The 20,717-nt window shown below is 41.4% G+C and overlaps 1 protein-coding gene across 5 annotated transcripts in view; it reads right to left on the bottom strand.

Annotated features, from left to right (window-relative positions):
* PRG4 (proteoglycan 4) overlaps nucleotides 1-20,717 on the bottom strand; it is a 103,398-nt gene that overhangs the window by 41,585 nt on the left and 41,096 nt on the right. The window contains exons 9-18 of one of the 5 annotated variants that reach the window (XM_056523641.1): nucleotides 19,540-19,683; nucleotides 18,086-18,178; nucleotides 14,133-14,219; nucleotides 13,100-13,186; nucleotides 9,883-9,969; nucleotides 9,077-9,163; nucleotides 7,377-7,463; nucleotides 5,923-6,018; nucleotides 4,571-4,660; nucleotides 2,417-2,515 (exon numbers count right to left, since the gene is read on the bottom strand). In XM_056523641.1, the coding sequence (XP_056379616.1) occupies nucleotides 2,417-2,515; nucleotides 4,571-4,660; nucleotides 5,923-6,018; nucleotides 7,377-7,463; nucleotides 9,077-9,163; nucleotides 9,883-9,969; nucleotides 13,100-13,186; nucleotides 14,133-14,219; nucleotides 18,086-18,178; nucleotides 19,540-19,683 (957 nt within the window). The remainder of the gene's footprint in view (nucleotides 1-2,416; nucleotides 2,516-4,570; nucleotides 4,661-5,922; nucleotides 6,019-7,376; nucleotides 7,464-9,076; nucleotides 9,164-9,882; nucleotides 9,970-13,099; nucleotides 13,187-14,132; nucleotides 14,220-18,085; nucleotides 18,179-19,539; nucleotides 19,684-20,717) is intronic. The other 4 variants (XM_056523642.1, XM_056523643.1, XM_056523644.1 and 1 more) reach the window with 4 other exon arrangements.

Below are 20,717 nucleotides of genomic sequence, written 5' to 3' on the forward strand. Positions count from 1 at the left end.
GCACTCATTCCAATACCTGCAACTCCATCATTTTTACTCTGCTAATGCCCGATCCCTACCAATACATAGACCCCTCACCAAATGTTAGCATTTATGCACTCTGCAGGAAGTCCTGCCCCACACTATTAGTGTATTGTACCCTCTGGTGCTTGATTCATACTCAACTAAACCACTCCCGTATAGGCTTGGCTGGGAAACTGAACTGGGCCACACAATTCCTGAGGTAGCGTGGACTGAGGCTCTGACCCGATGCCACCGTACCTCCATCTCGTGCAAGGCCCAGGAGTCTAACTTTAAGGTTTTGTACAGATGGTACAGAGTACCGACGCTCCTGGACAAATTTTATCCTGGAACCCGGACACGTGCTGGAGGTGCAGGGGACCTGGCGGCTCGATGCTTCACATCTGGCTGTTATGCCCCCCCAGTCTCTCAAACTTCTGGAGACAAGTCCATGAGATAGTATCCCGTATTACATCCATCTGCTTACCACACACGCCTGAGACTCTACTCCTCTCCATACTACCACAAGACTTGCCTGAGGATATGGCCAAACTGATCTCCTTCCTCCTCCTGGCAGCCAGGGTTGGGATACCCCGTCTGTGGAAATCCTGCATCCCCCCAATGCCTCATCCTTGCTTCGGGAAGAGGCGCACCTTCACAGGATGGAGGAGCTACTAGCAGACTCCCCTGCCCAATTATCTAAATACACCTCAATTTGACTTCCCTGGACCTTGTTCCTCCATTCCCCAGACTATACATCCTTACACTTAGACAATTGATTATTGATGGCCTCCCTCCACACCCTGCCTGACAGTCCCACATTTCTCACTGCACTTAACTGGACATGTTCCCTATCGAACCGGGTGTCCTGAATGTCTGAGCACAACTCCCCCGTGAGGTGAGTTCACCTTTTTATCTCTGCTTACCTCCCTACACCTTTACATCATCTTTTGCCCGTCCAACCCCCCCCTCTTCTGTCCCCTTTAACTATCCCTATCCCCCCCCCCCTGCCTTTCCATCCCGGCTGCTCTCAATCTCTGGTTTGATTAGTGCCCATGACATGACTGATTCCAATGTGAACTCCTATACAAACTGTAGGTATCCCTTTTTTCGCACGCTCCCATTTCTGTGACGTGCTTGTACACTAACAGTGTTAGTGTAATGTAATAATGCATCACTTGTACTTACCTCGCCTCTTGATGGTTATAGGCCTACTGTTCCAGACTACTGTTTTACCCTTCTATGTTTAGTGAACGCTGGGGTGTTAACCCCCATTTCTTGATTTCTACCTTTGTTTTATATTGTATTGTAAACTAATAAACTTGTATTTTGAAGAAAAAAAAAACATACACCCGACAGACTCCATTCACATTCAAGTCAATGGGATCTGTCAGGACCCGTTGGTTTCAGTTGTTCTCCGGCCCATCCAGGGTTTCGCACAAAAAGTAAAAAAAAAAATGAACAGATACAGAACAGGTCAGAGCACAACAGCAGTGTAAACGCCAGTCTTATCTCCAGGGAGAACAAAAAGTTTGTGCATTGAGGTTGTGTATGCCCCATTCTACTTTCCCCAACATCATGTATTAGCAGGATATCGGAAAGCCGCCATACACATAATATAGCCATCTGGCTTTGGAAAAAAAAAAAAAAAATATAGCCATCTGGTTCTGCCAAAATTGTCATGCTCAGCCGGCTTTTCTCCAACGTGCATGGGCACCTTAAAAGGGGTACTCCGCCCCTAGACATCGCAGGAGGTCCCTGACGCTGGGACACCCCCAACTCCCCCCCCCTCCCCCCCCCCCCCCCCCCCGCGCGATCTACGTGCAGCACCCAGTGTTCTGAAAGTTATTTTCAGAACGCTGGGTCTGGGCAGCAGCAGGACCCCCGCGATCAGACATCTTATCCCCTATCCTTTGGATAGGGGGGGAAGAGGTCTATGGGCAGAGTCCCCCTTAAAGTTAGCTATAGAAGATGGAAGATATTACAAAAAAAAAAAAATGTTCTTGAAGATTATTAAAGAGGTTGTCCAGGGAGCAGTAGGTACAGCTTCTAAAATGAGAGGGAGCGAATGCCAGTCACCATCATTGTGTGTGGGCAAAACCACCCCATGACCAAAGGCTGCACAGTGTTTCCAATGTTGCAACAGCATTGCGCAGCTAATGGACATCATGTACGAACGTGGCTTCACTCATACGTGATAGTCGTGACTGGCATCTGCCCTCTCTCGTCTCAGAAGGTAAAGTGCACTCTCAAGATGGGGCAGGGGGCGGAAGTAGGCACCAGAAAGCAGATGGACAACTTCTTTAAATGTGATATAATATTTAGCAATGGATGTATTTTTCTTCATGAATATATATCAAGTAATAGAATATGGATTGCTTATAAATACACCTATTATTTAATGATAGGAACATACCATCTGTATCATCCCCCAGTCTCTTTGGCTTCTTCCTTGCTGGAGAACGTTTCCTTGTGCTCCTTTGGTTGGACAGAGATCTGCTATCTTCCCTATTGGCTATGGAAAGAGCAAAGTCAACGTCAGTCTTTATACCAGTGTTTTCCAACCAGTGTGCCTCCAGCTGTTGCAAAACTACAACTCCCAGCATACCCGGACAGCCATTGAAAGTTGTAGTTTTGCTACAGCTGAAGGCACCCTGGTTTGGTAACACTGCTTTATAGTGATGATAATAATAAAAATAATGATAATATATTTCATTATTAATAATATTTATCATTAATAATAATATTATTTTGTGGGTGTATTCCCCCAATTTTTCCCCCCACCGCAAAAATGTTATTTTTTTTAAATAAAACGTGCACCACAAATTACCGGCTGCACAATTAAAAAAATAATAATTTAAATAAATTTGTAATTTTTATTTTAGCTTATAGTTATGTTTTAATTTACCCCTCCCATCCCAAAAATGTATTCATTAACATTTATTAAAAAAAATATTTCATTTTAGGAAATAAGAAAAAATATTATTGCTCTTTATTTCTGTGAAGACCACATTGTCAGTGTAGAAATGGTTTTGTGAGAACATTTCTAATCACCTTTTTCTAGGTCAGATTATTCCAGACTCACAGTGGTTTTCCATGATTTTGGAACTTTTAAGCTATATGTCCCCTTATACCATGTAATGTATATGTTTATGTACTACCAGTCTGATAGATTGTCGTTTGTTTATTTTTTTTTCATGCCCCCATAAGCTCAGCATTTTTCTGGGATACTAATTACTGTAGTCTCAAGACTTTCCCATCTTCCTGTGCGGCTCGAGGCAACAGCTGATCACACAGCTAATGACGCATTCCGCCCATCTCTACGTCCCACTGTGCCTGTGTTGAATGCGTCCACACTAACTGCAGATCGTGTTGATATTAAAGGGGTACTCCGCTGCTCTGCATTTGGAACAAACTGTTCCGAACGCTAGAGCCGGGAGCTCGTGATGTCATGAGGGGGCGGGGCTATGACGTCACAAGCTCCCGGCACAGGCTCCAGCGTTCGGAACAGTTTGTTCCAAACGCTGAGCAGCTGAGTACCCCTTTAAGTGCCAATGGGGGAAGCAGTCAACACAGGCACGATGGGACATAAAGATGGGTGCCACAGGTCATCAGGGGGCTGGCTTGTCAGGACAGACGAGAAGCACAGCTCCCTGTGATCACACAGGAATCCGGGAATGGCTCGAGACGACAATAATTCCAAGAGCAGAAGAATGCAGAACCTAATGGGGGGGATTTAAAAAAAAAAAAAAGGTTGATCCATCACTGACTGGTAATAAATGAATATATAAAACATGTATAAGGTGTCATCAGGGGCACATAGCTTAAAAAACCAAAATACCTCTTTTAAATTACCCATTAGTAGGTATAAACTTGATGTGAACATGCCTCTTTTGATGGTTTTCCAAAGGTAATGTCGGGCCCATCTGTTTTTCGATGCTCAGTGTTGCACGTTTGTTGCACAAACTGATCGAAACATGTCGGGAACCCTTAAATCAGGGCCAATGAGTTAATTGGAATTTTATGAACAATGAAACTGATTATCTCCTGAATATGCACAAAGCAGACTAAACTAGCTGGGATGAGGCTCATTGTCTAATGACTTATTGGGCAGTTGTAAATGCAATGCACAAGGTGATACAAAAGGGGGGATGGCACAGCGAGCAGGACTAGACTAGAAAACTTCATGTGTATCTAGGAGAGCACTGTCACCAGCCAGGGACACAAGAAGCCTCCTACTAGCCAGGACCTTGTATCCACCACAAACACTAGCCCAGCTGGTTGACTAAAGTGTCTAGTTAGTTTCTACAAAAATACTAGAGAAATTGTCACCTTAAAAATTCTATCAGATGCATATACAAGTCATAGTTTAGTCGTCATGTTGCAATAGTCTAGACTATTGGTCTTCAAACTGAGGCCCTCCAGATATTGCAAAACTACAACTCCCAGCATGCCCGGACAGCCAACGGCTGTCCGTGCATGCTGGGAGTTGAAGTTTTGCCACATATGGATGGCCACAGTTTGGAGACCACTGGTCTAAACACACATTGGATCAGGTTTGCAGACCTACCATTGTTAGCATCTGAGCGCTCTTCTATATTTTCTTCAATTTCAAGAGAGCTTGTTTCTTTGGGTTTCTTCTTGTCTTTAGGGTTTGGTCCTGGTAATAAAAACAATGATACTTGGTTAGTAGTCAGTATAAAATGTTATCTTTAGATACTCATATATTCACGTCACTGTGTAGCCTAAAATTTCATAATATTAATACAATTTAGGGATCTAGCAGGTGTCATCTGGACTATTCTATATTCATTTTGCTTGATGATCTATGTTTTTGTTATTTGTAACACTGTACCATAGGCACGTTCCCTTCTCCATAGGCTACATCTTGACCCAAGAGCCATCTTGAATCAGTAAAACAGCTCAAAAAGTAAACTATCCTTTCGCAATCTTCCTACGGCAGAACAATAACAAGCTTGTGCTGCCTACGGACTCCAGGAATTGAAAATTTCGATAAGTGCATTTTTGTATTCCTGATCATCCATAAGTTTTTATTGTGCTGCCTAGAGACTCCATGAAATACAAATTTCAGTAAATAAATTTTTGTAATATCATTGCTGTTTTTGACAGCCTTCCCCACAGACTAATCTATACGGTAAATTCACACACAGTTTATGAGCAGCAGATTTTCCTTACATATTTGTGCAAACAAAATCTGCAGCAGAATAAAGTTGCAGCAAAAAGGGATTAGATTTCAAACAAAACAAAATGTGTCACAAAAACCGACATTTTTCATCAGGGCATTGATCTTAAGTACAGATTTGCAAGTCTGTAGAGTGTAGATTTATGTTGATTTATTTATTTATTTTAATATTCCTGTGGTTAGGGTGTGATGAGGGCAGATGGAATTACCCTAGGGGCAGATGGCATTAACCCCTTGTGTTCGTGACGCCAGGGCATAGTTTATCTTCTACACCATCCGAAGGAATATCCCTGGATCCTGGGCTAGGCACGGGGCCAAATAATGAATCAGACTTAAGTTATGGAACAACGGCAGCTTTACGGAGTCAGACAAGTGTAACAATCTATACAGCTTGGTTAGGCCCACAGAGGTGACCAGTGACTTCAGAGACCTTAGGGCTTGCTGGGACTTATAGTGGATTTGGACACTGTAGGAAGGCTGCCTGACAGAGCAGCAGGTGTACAGGGGTGCGACTCCTGTACTTGACCACCACATTCCTTATTGACTTTAAGTGAAAATCTGCATTAAAATCCGAAGATTTTAATCATGTCTTTACCTTAGGAAATACATCCAAAATTTGCAAGATTTTCAGCAGATTTTCCTTCTGTGGCTTATCCTGCAGATTTCTTTGGATTTGCTGAGAAAATTTTCCACAGCAAATTCGCTACAGGTGAACTTACTCTTAGGAGGCTTTCCTGTACCGTCAGGATCATCGCCGTCCTTTCCTTTGGGTTTTCGTGGTTTATTGCCATCATCGGGGTCTCTTTGATTTGGTGCTGAAAACACATTTAGATTCATATTTTGCAAAATAGTGACAGAATGGTACTTGTGTTTAGCCACAATGCTGCTTTTGTACCAGCGGAGATGGACAGTAACTTCTGAGGTTTTCCCATACACAATATGAATGGCTATAGGCGGCTCTCTAATAAGGCTAGTTAGGACTCGTTGGCATCTAATTCACACCCCTAACAATGTAAAATGAAAAGTGATGCGAACAGTATGCAATTTATATAATTCATTTTTATTACCACTTTGACACCTTTTTAATTATGAGTGTCAGTAAGGGCCTCAGGTTTGACTTTCTCCTAAGGCCTCTCAAAGTCTTGAGCTGCCTCTGGCTATAATAGATAAGCACCTCTGATGTTCAACAATCACACAAGTTTTTTTTAATATAATTGATAGCTAAGAAATGAATGTGACTTAGCTAGATATAGTACAGCATTATAACCAGATAACCCTAGCCTTAGTGACAAACGTAATAGTTATATCATCAATATACACTTGTTTTACATGCAAAATAATCCTTAAATTCTTTTTTTTTTTTTTTTTTTTTTTTTTTAGTGCTTTATGTCTGTTTCTTGTTAAAGGGGTACTCCAGTGGAAAACAGTTTTTAAATCAACTGGTGCCAGAAAGTGCCACCTGAGTACCCCTTTAAAGAGGACCAGTGGCTATCCCCCAAAAGACAAGATAGCATTTTCATTAAAAAGCTTAGTGTACCCAGATCACACAACTTTTAACTGTTTTTTGATACTCTCTTCTGTTCCTGAGATATGAGGGTTTATAGTTTAGGGAATCAGTCGAATGGACTTCATTTTAAGAATGGGAGTGATGGGCAGGATTATACAGTCAGGTGATGTGAGGCATGCAAACCCCTCAATGTACAACATTCACACCCCCTGATGGTATAATCCTGTCTATCTTTGTGCAAATCAAGTCCTTTCATCTAGTGTTTTAAATCATTTACAGATGAAAAAACACATTAAGTGCACAAATAAAAAAAATAAAGTTTGGTAGTTTTTTTTGGGTATAAGACGCCCAAAAAGAAATTCTACATGTGAACCCATGGAATCCAATATAAATCGATGGGGAAATAAACAGGACATAATGTGAGGCATTAGGTTAGGTTTCCACACAGGTTTTTTCTGGCATTGTTCTTTTTATACTGCCACTGGAGTTTTTGAGCTGAATCTAGAAGTGGATTCAGTAAGAAGTAGTATAAGTCCTTTCTTTGTATTTCCCATTCCTTTTGAATACACTTCTGGCTTCAGCTCAAAAATTACTGTAAAAAAAGCCTGTGTGGAAACCTAGCCTAAAACAGACATAAAACTATGTGTGGAGTCAAGATGTAAAAACCTTTAGGAGGTGAATTGGGGTCATCAGGGTCATCTCCAGTTCCTTTAGGCTTTTTAGGGTTTTTATCTTTGTCATCGGGAGTTGGTTCTGTTGATAGAAAAATAGTCACATGAGGATTGATTTTTTTGTAAGGTGTCTGTTTGTGTTGTGCACTGCATATATGACTAGTATGACAAACGTTAGAAACGTTATATGAATAGAAGAGCCTGACTTAGGCTACTTTCACACTGCCATTGCGCCCCGTCCTTAAAAGGCCGTTAGGCCCTTTTTTTTCAGCCTTTAACGGCCGTTATCGGGACAGGCACAACAGGCATTAACGGGTCCCGATGGATCCCATTTACTATAATAGGGTCCTTAAGACGCCGTTATTTTGTAGTGGGAGAAAGACGGCGCAAGCAGTATTTTTTACTCCCGATATTCCCCCCCCCCCGGCTTCCCCGACAGCTGTCACACTGCCATGTCCCAACGGCAGTGTGAAAGAATCCTTAGTGTAAAATACACAGATATCACGTTAGTTTATATGTGTGTAACTCCACACATTGGGCAATTGTTTCCTACAGCAGAGGTTTATCATAAGCAATGATCCCGTATTATGTCCATAGAACTGGACATTATTGAAAAGCTTAGACACCAAATAATAATCCATCTTCTACATCAGTAAAAAAATTAAATAGAAAGTGTAGAAACACTAAGTACTCTAAAACCTCTAAAGAGAATAGTAAACTCAGGGCCCAAGTCCTGCAGGAACGCAAGACTCAAGTCCATGGCAGGAACACTGTTGCCATTAGCAGGAGTCCTGCAGGACCAGAAATCATGGGTGAGTTTTCACAGGTTTTTTTCCCCAGGACTTGATCCCTAAGTAAACTTATATGCAGACCTGGAATCAGGGGGTTGAAGACTTTGTCCATCCCTAGAGATGACTATTTATGGTGTATACTTCAGCGCAAGTTAGTGTCCTCAGTAGCTGAGCACTTAGGGCTTCAGTCTTTGTTTCAAACTCAGAGCCCAAAATTGCACCCAGGCAGATTTCTATCTACACCACACTAACCACTAAGATCAGTGCAGGAAGAGGAAGTGGATCAGGATCAGCTTCCTGTGCCTAAAACTGGCTGAACAGCAATGAAGCCTTATTTACCCTTGACCATCCTTAAACAACATAAAAATCAACCTTTTTATACTCCATTCCCATCCTAGACCACACAGGAGAAATAATATTACCCCTTGACTACTCTAGAACACCAGGGAAATGAACCACTTATCTTCACCAGCCAAGATCACCTGGGGATCTATTCCTTACACTAGACCACGAGAATAACAATCCCTTTTACTAACCTAGACCACCAGGGACAAATAATCCCTTCATCCCTCAAGACCACCAGGGACATTAATCATATGCTACCATGATAGTGGTTGTATTTCGAATAGGTTTGCACATGTGGACCAAGGAATGATAGAAATTTAATGGAACTCAACTTAGGGCAAATACATTTCTATGTTTTTTTATTTTCAGTAGATAAATACTATTTAAGGGCTTGTAAAACAAGCTAAATCTCTAGGAAATCTACAGTTAATACACAATAGACCAACCGGATTATTTAAACATGATAACCGTGACCCACTGAAAGGGTTATTCTCATGTATAAAGCGATGACATATCTCTTGGATACACCATCTCTTTATGAGTGATGAGAGTCCGGCACCTTTATCAGGTCTATCTCGGTCTTTAGGGTCATCTCCAGTTCCTCTACCCCTTGTGGGGTTCCTATCTTTGTCCTCAGGAGTTTTCTCTGGTGATAGAAAAGCAGTAACAAGTTACATTACTATTGATTTTTATTTCCTCTTGTTCTAAAGAGCAAAACAACTGAATGTAAAGAGTGCTTGTATGTTGATGGGTTATACGTTGCATGTATGTCTACTTTGGGTGATCTTTTTGTAGGCACTGAGTGGGAGATTTATCAAAACCTCTGCAGAGCAAAAGTGGTGCAGTTGGCCATAGCAACCAATTAGATCGCTTCTTTCATTTTTCAGAGGTCTTTTTTTTTTTTTTTATTAAAGAGGAAATCTGATTGTTGCTATGGACAACTGCACCACTTTTGCTCTACAGAGGTTTTGACAAATCTCCCCCTGAGTATTTTACTTCAGAAAAGGCAGTGGCACAAGTGGTTGAGCACCCAGGACTTGTGCACTTATCCCAGACGGGGAGCCGAAATAAAACCACTGATCTCAAAGATCAGTGTCAGAAGAGAAAATGGATCAGGATCAGCTTCTTGCACCTAGAGCCTACTGAACAGCACAGGAGCCTGGACAGATTAGTTTCCCTTCACCGTCCTAAGGCAAAGGGTAAAGTTAACCCTTTCCTTATTGTAGACCCAAGAAAAATAAATCCTTAAACCACGAGGTATGATAATTGACCCATCAGGAATATGAAACGTTTTATTCAAACTTTTAAAGTGATGACATATCTCTTGGATACACCATCTCTTTATGAGTGATGAGAGGACAGCACCTTTATCAGGTCTATCTCGGTCTTTAGGGTCATCTCCAGTTCCTGTGCCCCTTGTGGGGTTCCTATCTCTGTCATCAGGAGTTGGCTCTGGTGATAGGAAAACAGCAACAAGTTACATTACTATTATTTTTACTTTCCTTATTTTGTTGTTGTTTGTACTCTTAAGTTTGATGATCTTAATGTAGATATAAAAGTAGATTTTTATACTTACTGTAAAATCTGTGTCTTAGAGCCTCTATTGGGGGACACAGGAACCATGTGTATATGCTGCTTGCCGCTAGGAGGCTGACACTAGGCAAAAAGCTAAAGAAAGTCGGCCCCTCCGGGCAGGATATACCTGCCCCCTGGCTCTGAGCAACTCAGTTTAGTCCCAAAGCAGAAGGAGAACCGACCAGAAAAAAACAGTCCGAACAAACCCAGACAAACCAAGGTGACCGACCACAAAAAAACACCCACGCACAACAGCAGCCAAAACTGGCTGGCCACAAACAAACCAATGGGCAGGTGCTGTGTCCCCCAATAGAAGCTCAGAGAATGAGATTTTACAGTAAATATAAAAATCTACTTTTTTTGAGTGCTTCATTGGGGGACACATGAACCATGGGATGTCCCAAAGCAGTCCCTGGGGAGGGAATGATCAGCATCTCAGCCAGAAAAAGAACTCAGGTGGATGGAGGGGTTAACGGGCCATGCAGCAATGCACTGTGCCCCTAGCTCGCAGAGGGGGGATCAGGCAGCGCCATGCTCCCATTGCCTCATGCTAGAAAAAACAATAAAGGAGAGAAATTCTATCTAGAGACTGAAATTAGGAAAAAAGCTAAAGAAATAAGACCAGGTCTGGAGAACTACTGCTGACACTAAGCTAAAAACTGAGTTGCTCAGAGCCAGAGGGCAAGTATATCCTGCCAGGAGGAGCCAACTTTCTTTTGTTTTTTGCCTAGTGTCAGTCTTCTAGTGGCAAGCAACATATACCCATGGTCCTGTGTCCCCCAATGAAGTGCTCGAGAAAAATGTGCATCTTAATATCATAGACGGGGCAGTGTCACAAGTGGCTGAACCCCCAAGCCTGTACCCTGATCGCAAATTAAGAACTCAAAATGATACCTACACAGACCTCTATATACACTATGCTGATCTCTAAGATTCAGGATCAGCTTCCTGTATGTAGAATCTGCTGAACAACGCTAAAGCCTGGACAGAGATGTTTCCCTTCACCATCCTAAAACAACAAATAAAGCAATCTGTCCCCTACATAGATCATAAGGGAAATTAACTTATCTTCCTATATCAAAGACTACATAAGAGAAATAATCCCCTAAATCATGAAGTGTAATATTACCAATTGACTACACTAGACCACCAGGGAAATGAACCTATTCACTACCATAAACTGCCAGGGAAATACTCACCTTTACCAGACTAGATCACCTGGGTTATTAATCTCGTCATAAAACTAGACCACCAGAAACATTTCCCCTTTCTCTAACCTAAAGGGGCAAAAATCAGAGACATAAAGAAAAAATCTTTATCCCTCGAGACCACCAGGGGCATTGGGGGAGATTTAGCAAAACCTATGCTAAGGAAAAGTGGAGCAGTTGCCTATAGCAACCAATCAGAACATTTCTTTCATTGATAAAAAGGCCACTGAAAAATAAAAGAAGCAATCTGATGGGTTGCTATGGGCAACTGCTCCACTTTTTCTCTACAAAGTTTTTGATAAATGGCCTCCATTATTGCTTATCCATTTTTGTGAATGTTTGAATAACAGACACTATTATGGGATTTAAAACATCATATAGTACTAGAGATATTTACTGTTAAAGGGGTATTCTGGCCAAAGACATCTTATCCCCTATTCAAAGGGAGGGGTTAAGATATCTGATTGGGACCCCGCGATCTCCATGCAGCACCCGTATTCTATTCCGGGCTTCTGCTCTAGTCTCAAAAACCTCTGTGTTTCCGGGACTGGAGACCCCTCGCAAAGTCACACCACGCCCCCTCCATTCATAGAATGGAGATGGGGGGGGCGGTTCCAGCGGCAGGCCCTCCGCGATCAGACATCTTATCCCCTATCCTTTGGATTGTCTTTGGCTGGAATACACAATAGACCACCAGAATAATTAAAACTTCAAACCCAGAAACCTCAAAGGGTGTATACTAATTTATAAAGTGATGACATATCTCTTGGATACACCATCTCTTTATGAGTGATGAGAGTCCGGCACCTTTATCAGGTCTATCTCGGTCTTTAGGGTCATCTCCGGTTCCTCTACCCCTTGTGGGGTTCCTATCTCTATCCTCAGGTGTTGGCTCTGGTGATAGGAAAACAGCAACAATGGGGAATTACTATTGGTTTCTATTTTTTATTATTCTTTTATCTTAACAAAACATAGAGGGTGCTGGTATATTGGTAGGTTGTTTGTTCGCTACATGTATGACTACTTTGGATGATCTTTTGTTGGCAGCAAAAAAATGATTTTAGTTGAGACAGAGGCATTAAAATTTAGAGCCCAAAATAACACAAACATAGACCTCTATATACACTGTGCTGATCTCTAAGATCACTGCAGGAAGAGGGAATGGATCAGGATCAGCTTCTTGCGCCCAGAGCTGACAGAACAGTTCTGGGGTTGGAAAGATTAGTTACCCTTTATTTCTATAACAACAGGAATTACCACCCCTTCCTTGCCATAGATCTTTAGGGGAATTAACACCTTCTATATCCTAAACTATACAAGATAAATTATTATGAGGTCATGAGGTATAATGTTAACCCCTGACTACACTAGAACACCAGGGAAATTAACCTCTTCACTACTTAAAGGGGTTCTCCACCATATGGTGAATATAGTACTTACCTGGCAGACAGTAATGGACATGCTTAGGAAGGATCTGCGCTTGTCTTGGAGCTAAATGACTATGTTGTGAGATTATCATAATGCTGTGGCTATCTTTTTGTGAACTGGCTATTTCCTGTTAGTTTCCTTCCTCCAACTACAAGTCCCAGAATTCCTTGTTTGTAAGTGTGAGGTCACTTTTCTTCCTCCCAGACATAAGCCACCCCACCCGTTGAAGCACAGCTGAGCTCCCATGCTGTTCTGTAAACAATAGACCATTTTTTTCTAACCAGGAACATAAAACGGTGTATACTTATGTATAAAGTGATGACATATCTCTTGGATACACCATCTCTTTATGAGTGATGAGAGTACGGCACCTTTATCAGGTCTATTTCGGTCTTTAGGGTCATCTCCAGTTCCTCTACCTCTTGTGGGGCTCCTATCTCTATCATCAGGAGTTGGCTCTGGTGATAGGAAAACAGCAATGTTAAATTTATTTTATTATAAAGAAGAAACCAACTAAGCATATAGGAAGCTTTTATGTCAGTAGGTTGTGTGTATGCTGCAAGTATGATGAGTTTGGATGTTCTTTCTGTAGAGGTAAGAATTCCTTTTGATCTCAAGGTTAAAGTTAACATTACACCCACAAAGACCTGTATATACACTGCGCAGCACTAATTTCTAAGATAGCCTTCTATATCCACAGGCTACTGAACAAGCCTGGAGCCTGGAAAGATAAGTTACGATTCACCAGCCTGAAATGATAGGGAAATTAACCCCTTCACTACCATAACTCAATAAGGAAACTAACCCTATCCATAATGTAGACCACATAACAGAAATACATTTATAATTCATGGAGGTGTAATATTACCGATTCATTACACTAGAGCACCAGGAAAATTACCCCCCCCCCCCCCCCTCATAAGTGCAGATCCTTAGACCACCACTAGACCACCATAACAATTACTTGTTCACCAATCTAGATCATCTAAAACCAAACAATTTCTTTGCGCCAACCAGACCACCAGGGACATTATTCCTTACAGTTAATTGTTGGGCCTGTTCTAAGCAGTCTTACCACCCATATCATGTTCCCATGACAGTCATTCCATTCACAGGAGATGTCACATCACTACATTTCGTTGTAGACATGTGCAAATTGTAACTGAATATGTAGGGTACATAAAATTGCAATATTGTTTAATTTTCAAGGACACTATTATGGGCTTTTACAACAGGATTGACCACTAGAAATATTTACACATAATACACGATAGACCATCAGGATCATTGATATTTAGCACACCATGACCCAACAGAAATATTAAAAGGGTTAATTCTCATGTATAAAGTGATGACATATCTCTTGGATACACCATCTCTTTATGGGTGATGAGAGTCCGGCACCTTTATCAGGTCTATCTCGGTCTTTAGGGTCATCTCCGGTTCCTCTACCCCTTGTGGGGTTCCTATCTCTGTCCTCAGGAGTTTTCTCTGGGGATAGGAACACAGCAACAAGTTACATTACTATTGATTTCTATTTCCTTTTTCTGCAAAAAGCGAAACAACTGAACATTTAAGGTGCTTGTACGTCGATAGGTTATATACATCGCATGTATGACTACTATGGATGATCTTTTCATAGGAAATTGTTTTTCAGGCATGGCAGACATTTTAAAACAAGAAAGATATCTTGGCCCACACAAGAGAAATAATAATATAATAATAATAATTTAATATCTTGGACCACAGAAATAATAATATAATAAATAATACCCTTAGTCATGATATTATACCTTGACTCCACTAGAACACAAGAGAAATGAACCTCTTAGATCATTTCTCTGGTAGATTATAATAGCTATCTCACCAACCAAGATCACCCGGTAAAATAATCCATTCATTACATTAAACCCCCAGAAAAAATAACCCTTCACTGACCTAGATCACCAGAGACAATCCCTTCACCTCTCCAGACCACCAGGGAAACCAACCCTTAAAGGTTGGAGCTGGAGTCGCGCCGGGAGCTCATCAAGGCCCCGCCCCCTCATGATGTCACACCCCGCCCCCTCAATGCAAATCTATGGGAGGGGGCGTGACGGCTGTCACGCCCCCTCCCATAGATTTGCATTGAGGGGGCCGGGTGTGACGTAATGAGGGGAGGCACTATGACATCACGAGCTCCCAGCACCGGCTCCAGTGTTCACAACAGTTTGCTGAGCAGCGGAGTACCCCTTTAAGTCAATATTTGGGACTTGCTAAGTGCTATGTGATATCACATGATCATAATTGCTCCTCTTGGCATGTTACTGGGATGGTTATATTCACTGTAGACTTCATATCACTACACTCAAATGTAAGACATAGGGCTTGTATGTGGACCAAGAAATGGTGGCAGTGCAATGTATCCGAACTTGTAGGGTAAATATAATGCAATATTGTTTGATTTTCAAATGACGGACACTATCATTCTACAACAGGATGGACCACTAGAAATATTTACTGATAATACACAATAGACCAGCAGGATTATTGATATGTAACGCACCATGACCCAACAGAAATATTAAGGGGTTAATTCTCATGTATAAAGCGATGACATATCTCTTGGATACACCATCTCTTTATGAGTGATGAGAGTCCGGCACCTTTATCAGGTCTATCTCGGTCTTTAGGGTCATCTCCAGTTCCTTTACCCCTTGTGGGGTTCCTATCTCTGTCCTCAGGAGTTGGCTCTGGTGATAGGAAAACAGCAACAATGGTGAATTATGATCAATTTCCTTTTCTTATTATCGCAAAGAGCAAAAAAACTAAACATACAGGGTGCTTGTATGTTAGTAGATTCATTGTTTGTTCAATCGCTATAGGTTTTATTGCATAAAGCAAACCAACTAAACATATAGGAAGCTTTTAGATCAGTAGGTTGTGTGTATGCTGCAAGTATGATGAAGTTGGATGATATTTCTGTAGAGGTAAAAATGTTATTTTAGGTGAGTTGGTGCCACAGTCGGTCGAGAATTCCTTTTGATCTGAAGGACAACTGTAGTGGAACACTTTGATATATGCCCTTGCCCCGGGCCACAAAAATAAACAAAATAAACTCATACATACCTTCCTACAAGCCCCCGTTGGTCCGGCACAGGCCTCACGGTCCGGCAGTGCTGGCGTCATTCCACTTTCTGGGGACGGGGATGCCGCAGAGCCGTCGGCGTATCACCGGCCGTAGTGATGTCCCACCCCGGCCTGTGATAGGCTGAGCCCACTGTCATGTAAGGAGCTCTGGCCGGCTTCTTACATGACAGTGGGCTTAGCCTATCACCGACCGGGGCGGGACATCGCCACGGACGGTGATACGCCGACGGCTCTGCGGCGTCCCCGTCCACAGGAAGTGGAATGACGTCAGCACTGCCGGATAGTGAGGCCTGTGCCGGACCAACGGGGGCTTGTACGAAGGTAGGTATGAGTTTATTTTGTTTATTTTTGAGGCACGGGCACGGGCATATATAAAAGTGTACCACTACACCCACAAAGACCTGTATATACACTGTGCAGCACTAATCTCTAAGATAGCTTTTTATACCTACAGCCTACTGAACAAGCCTGGAGCCAGGAAAGATAAGTTACGATTCACCAGCCTGAAATAATAGGGAAATCAACCCCTTCACTACCATAACTCGCTAAGGAAACTGACCCTATCCATAGTGTAGACCACATAAGAGAGATAAATCCATGAGTCATTATAAGGTATAATATTGCCCATTCATTAGACTAGAACACCAGGGAAATTACCCCCCTCCACCCCCCACCAATGCAGATGCTTAGATCACCATTAGACACCATAAAAATTACTTGTTCTCTAATCTTGATCACCAAAGACAAATAATCTCTTTGCCCCTTCCAGACCACCATGGGCATTATCCCTTACAGTGTCTTGTTGGGATTTCCTAAGCAGCCTATGACAAATGCCCCCTTAAAGGGGTTATCCAGGAAAATATTTTTCCTCCAGAAAGTTAAACAGATTTGTAAATTACTTCTATTAAAAAAAATCTTAATCCTTTCAGTACTTATGAGCTGCTGAAGTTGAGTTGTTCTTTTCTGTCTAAGTGCTCTCTGATGACACATGTCTTGGGAACCGCCCAGTTTAGAAGCAAATCCCCATAGCAAACCTCTTCTACTCTGTGCAGTTCCCGAGACAAGCAGAGGTGTCAGCAGAGAGCACTGTTGCCAGACAGAAAACAACAACTCAACTTCAGCAACTGATAATTATTGAAAGGATTAAGATTTTTTAATAGAAGTAATTTACAAATCTGTTTAACTTTCTGGAGCCAGTTGATATAAAAAAAAAAAATTTTTTTCATGGAATACACCTTTAAATTGTTACCGTGACAGTCATTCCATTCACAGATGTCATGTGACTACATTCAGTTATAGACATGGGAATTGTACCTGGGGACATGAAGGTGGTAGCCTATGAATGAAACTAAATATGTAGGGTACAAATAATGGAATATTGGAATATTGTTTCATTTTCTAATGACAGAAACAATTATTCTACAACAGAATCAGCCACTAAAATATTTACTAATGCACCATGATATCTAATGCACCATGATATCTAATGCACCATGATATCTAATGCACCATGATATCATGTATAAAGTGATGACATATCTCTTGGATACACCATCTCTTTATGGGTGATGAGAGTCCGGCACCTTTATCAGGTCTGTCTCGGTCTTTAGGGTCATCTCCAGTTCCTCTACCCCTTGTGGGGTTCCTATCTCTGTCATCAGGAGTTGGCTCTGGTGATAGGAAAACAGCAACAAGTTGTTACTATTGACACAAGAGAAATAATACCCCAAATCATGAAGTGTAATATTACCCCTTGACTACAATAGACCACCAGGGAAATTAACCTCTTCACTACCCTAGTCTACCAGGAAAATTATCCATTTCACCAGCTGAGATCACCTGGGATATGTATCTATTCATCACACTAGACCACAAGAATAACAACCCCGCTAACTAACCTAGACCGCCAGAGACAAATAATCCCTTTCTACACTGATTCCCAGTTATAAAGTGATGACATATCTCTTGGATACACCATCTCTTTATGAGTGATGAGAGTACGGCACCTTTATCAGGTCTATCTCGGTTTTTAGGGTCATCTCCGGTTCCTCTGCCCCTTGTGGGGTTCCTATCTCTGTCATCAGGAGTTGGCTCTGGTGATAGGAAAGCAGCAACATGTTAAATTATTATTATTTTATCTTCTTCCCTTATGTATCGATAATTGTGTAAGGACCTATGGGAGATTGTGTATGGATGATTGTGTCCACCTACTGGTTTCCTTTCTTTACCTTTTGGACGGGATTCAGGGTCATCGTCTCCATCCTTTGGAGTCTTTGGCTTCTTGGACTTATTATGTTTGTCTTTAGGTGTTCGGTTTGGATCTGTAAATTGTAAACCAGACTCTATTAAAGTGGGAACAAATTGTTTTAATATCTGCCCTTTAGATTTTCTGGGTTGCAAGCTTAAAGGGGTACTCTACTACTATAAAACGAATCCCCTATCTGCAGCCGTGTCTGCACACACTCCAGGCGTTCTCTATGGGAGCACCAGACATGCACAAGCATTGTACTGGTTTATCGCATGCCCGACACCGCCCCATGCACAGGTAAATACAGGCCAGGTTTTGGAGATTGAGGGAGTCTCAGAGGTCAGACTTCCAACCATCAGACACTAATACCCTATCCTGTGCATAGGGGATGATGTTTATATTTGCAACCCAGAAAATGTAAAGTGTGGATATAGAAACTTTTGTTTCCGCTTTAATTTTTCACGTATAATTTTTCAGGAAAAACTGTAGGTATGGTTTATTTCATTTTATTCGTCTATGAGCGGTATTATTTTGAAACTAGTAGCAATATCTTGTCCTTTTGTCTAATTGGAAATAAACACATTGTTTGACATGTATTGGACAATATTCTCAAGATTGTATTTTTTTTTAATTTATTTACGCCATAACTTTTGGAGTCAATTTATTTTGTACGTTTAGTTAACGAGAAAAAAAAAAAAAAAGACTGTGATTTAACTTAGGAAACAAGACATTCTTCTTAGTGACTCCAAAAACATACCCATGTCTTCTACTTGTTTGGAGACCAGAGGAAGCTATCAGATTTACATTTATATATTCATCCTTCAAACCACATGACGTCTTTTATTTATTTATTGACCAAGTATATACATTGAAGTGCATAAAGCTAGATACAAAACTAATACAGTAATTGCTTCATTATCATTTAGGTCTCCAGTGAGCAGCATCCTCCTCCTTCTAATCCCACCTACTATTAGTGATCAGAGCCCTGGAACCCTGGAATCAGCATATTATAAAATGCTGTCACATAAGAAAGGACGGAGCATATATACAGTACTTGGGTTGAATGGCATTGCACGTAAGCATTTAGGTTATGGTCACACTTTGCAGTTGTGCTGCAGTAATTTAGCTTTTTTACAAAATTGTGTTTTTAATGCGATTTATAAATGCATTAATTAAAAAAACAAACAAAACAAAAAACACCTTACTATGGCACAACTACGATAGTGAGTTTAAACAAGAATTATTCACAGGCCTTGGAAAATGGACATAAAGTAGTACACTACTGATGGAAATTAATTAAAAATTAAAATTTCTAAAATTGTGATCACAACTAAATGCAGCCGTATTAAGTTGCATTTAGTATTTTTTTCTTTTTTTTTTTTTTAACAAAAAGTTGTTAAAAAAAAAAAAAAAAAAAAAAAAAAGACTGTATACCTCTAGGGTCTTTATCTGGATTGTCCGGATCATCCTCATTTTTCCTTTGATTTTTCCTAAGTTTTTTAGTTTTTTTGCTTCCCTTCACACTTGATGAAGAAGATGAGGAGGAGAACGAGGAAGAAGACTCATTTTCTTCTGACTCTGTAAGCAACATTTATCAACAAACTATGATGCCAGAAGATTGGTTTTTATATCTGTATGCATGAAATGGAATATATATGTGCAAGTTGATCCATGCTCGTAGCTTCTGGATAAATGGCGCACACCAGACAAAGTCCAGTAAAGTGCAATTTATTCCATGGTGTAAAGGTACAACGTTTCAGTAGCCTCGCGCTCCTGAAAAAGGTGGCATAAGGCTACTGAAACTTACCTTTACAACATGGAATAAATTGCACTTTAATGGACTTCTTTGTCTGGTGTGCTGCATTAATCCAGAAACTATATATATATATATATATATATATATATATATATAATTATTACCTTTTTTTTTCTCGCGGAAGACCTATTCTTCACACTGATGTTAATGTTCACTGCGTGTTCTTTGTCAGTGTAAACATACCCTGAGATAGGTCCCTTCTGAGACATGTGTATTGCATCTGGAGCATCTTACTAGCCTCAAAAATTCAGCACTGCAGTAATCCTAGCTTCTTATGTCCAGGTTAAGGGGGTACTCCGCCCCTAGACATCTTATCTAAGGTAAGATGTCTGATCGCTGGGGACCCCTGCGATCTCGGCTGCGGCACCCCAGACATCAGGTGCACGGAGCAAACTTTGGTCTGTGCCGGATGACTTGCAATGCGGGGCAGGGGCTCGTGACATCCCAGCCACGCCCCACTAGTGATGTCACTGTCACACACCCTCAATGCAAGTCTATGGGAGGGGGCGTGACGGATGTCACGCCCCCTCCCATAGACTTGCATTTAGGGGGCGGGTGTGACGTTATTAGGGAGCAGGCCTATGACGTCATGAGCTCCCGGCACCGGCTCCAGCGTTCGGAACAGTTTGTTCCAAGCACTGAGCCACAGAGTACCCCTTTAATAGGGGTCCGTAGATAAAAAATAAAAGAGTTATGTCTCTTAAAAAAGCGAGAAAGAAAAATTCTCGCCCCCTCCCATAGACTTGCATTAAGGGGGAATGGACGTGACATCACGAACGGGGCATGGCCGTGACAT

The sequence above is a fragment of the Hyla sarda genome, chromosome 6 (genome assembly GCF_029499605.1).
Source record: "Hyla sarda isolate aHylSar1 chromosome 6, aHylSar1.hap1, whole genome shotgun sequence".
In the NCBI taxonomy this organism is placed as follows: domain Eukaryota; kingdom Metazoa; phylum Chordata; class Amphibia; order Anura; family Hylidae; genus Hyla; species Hyla sarda.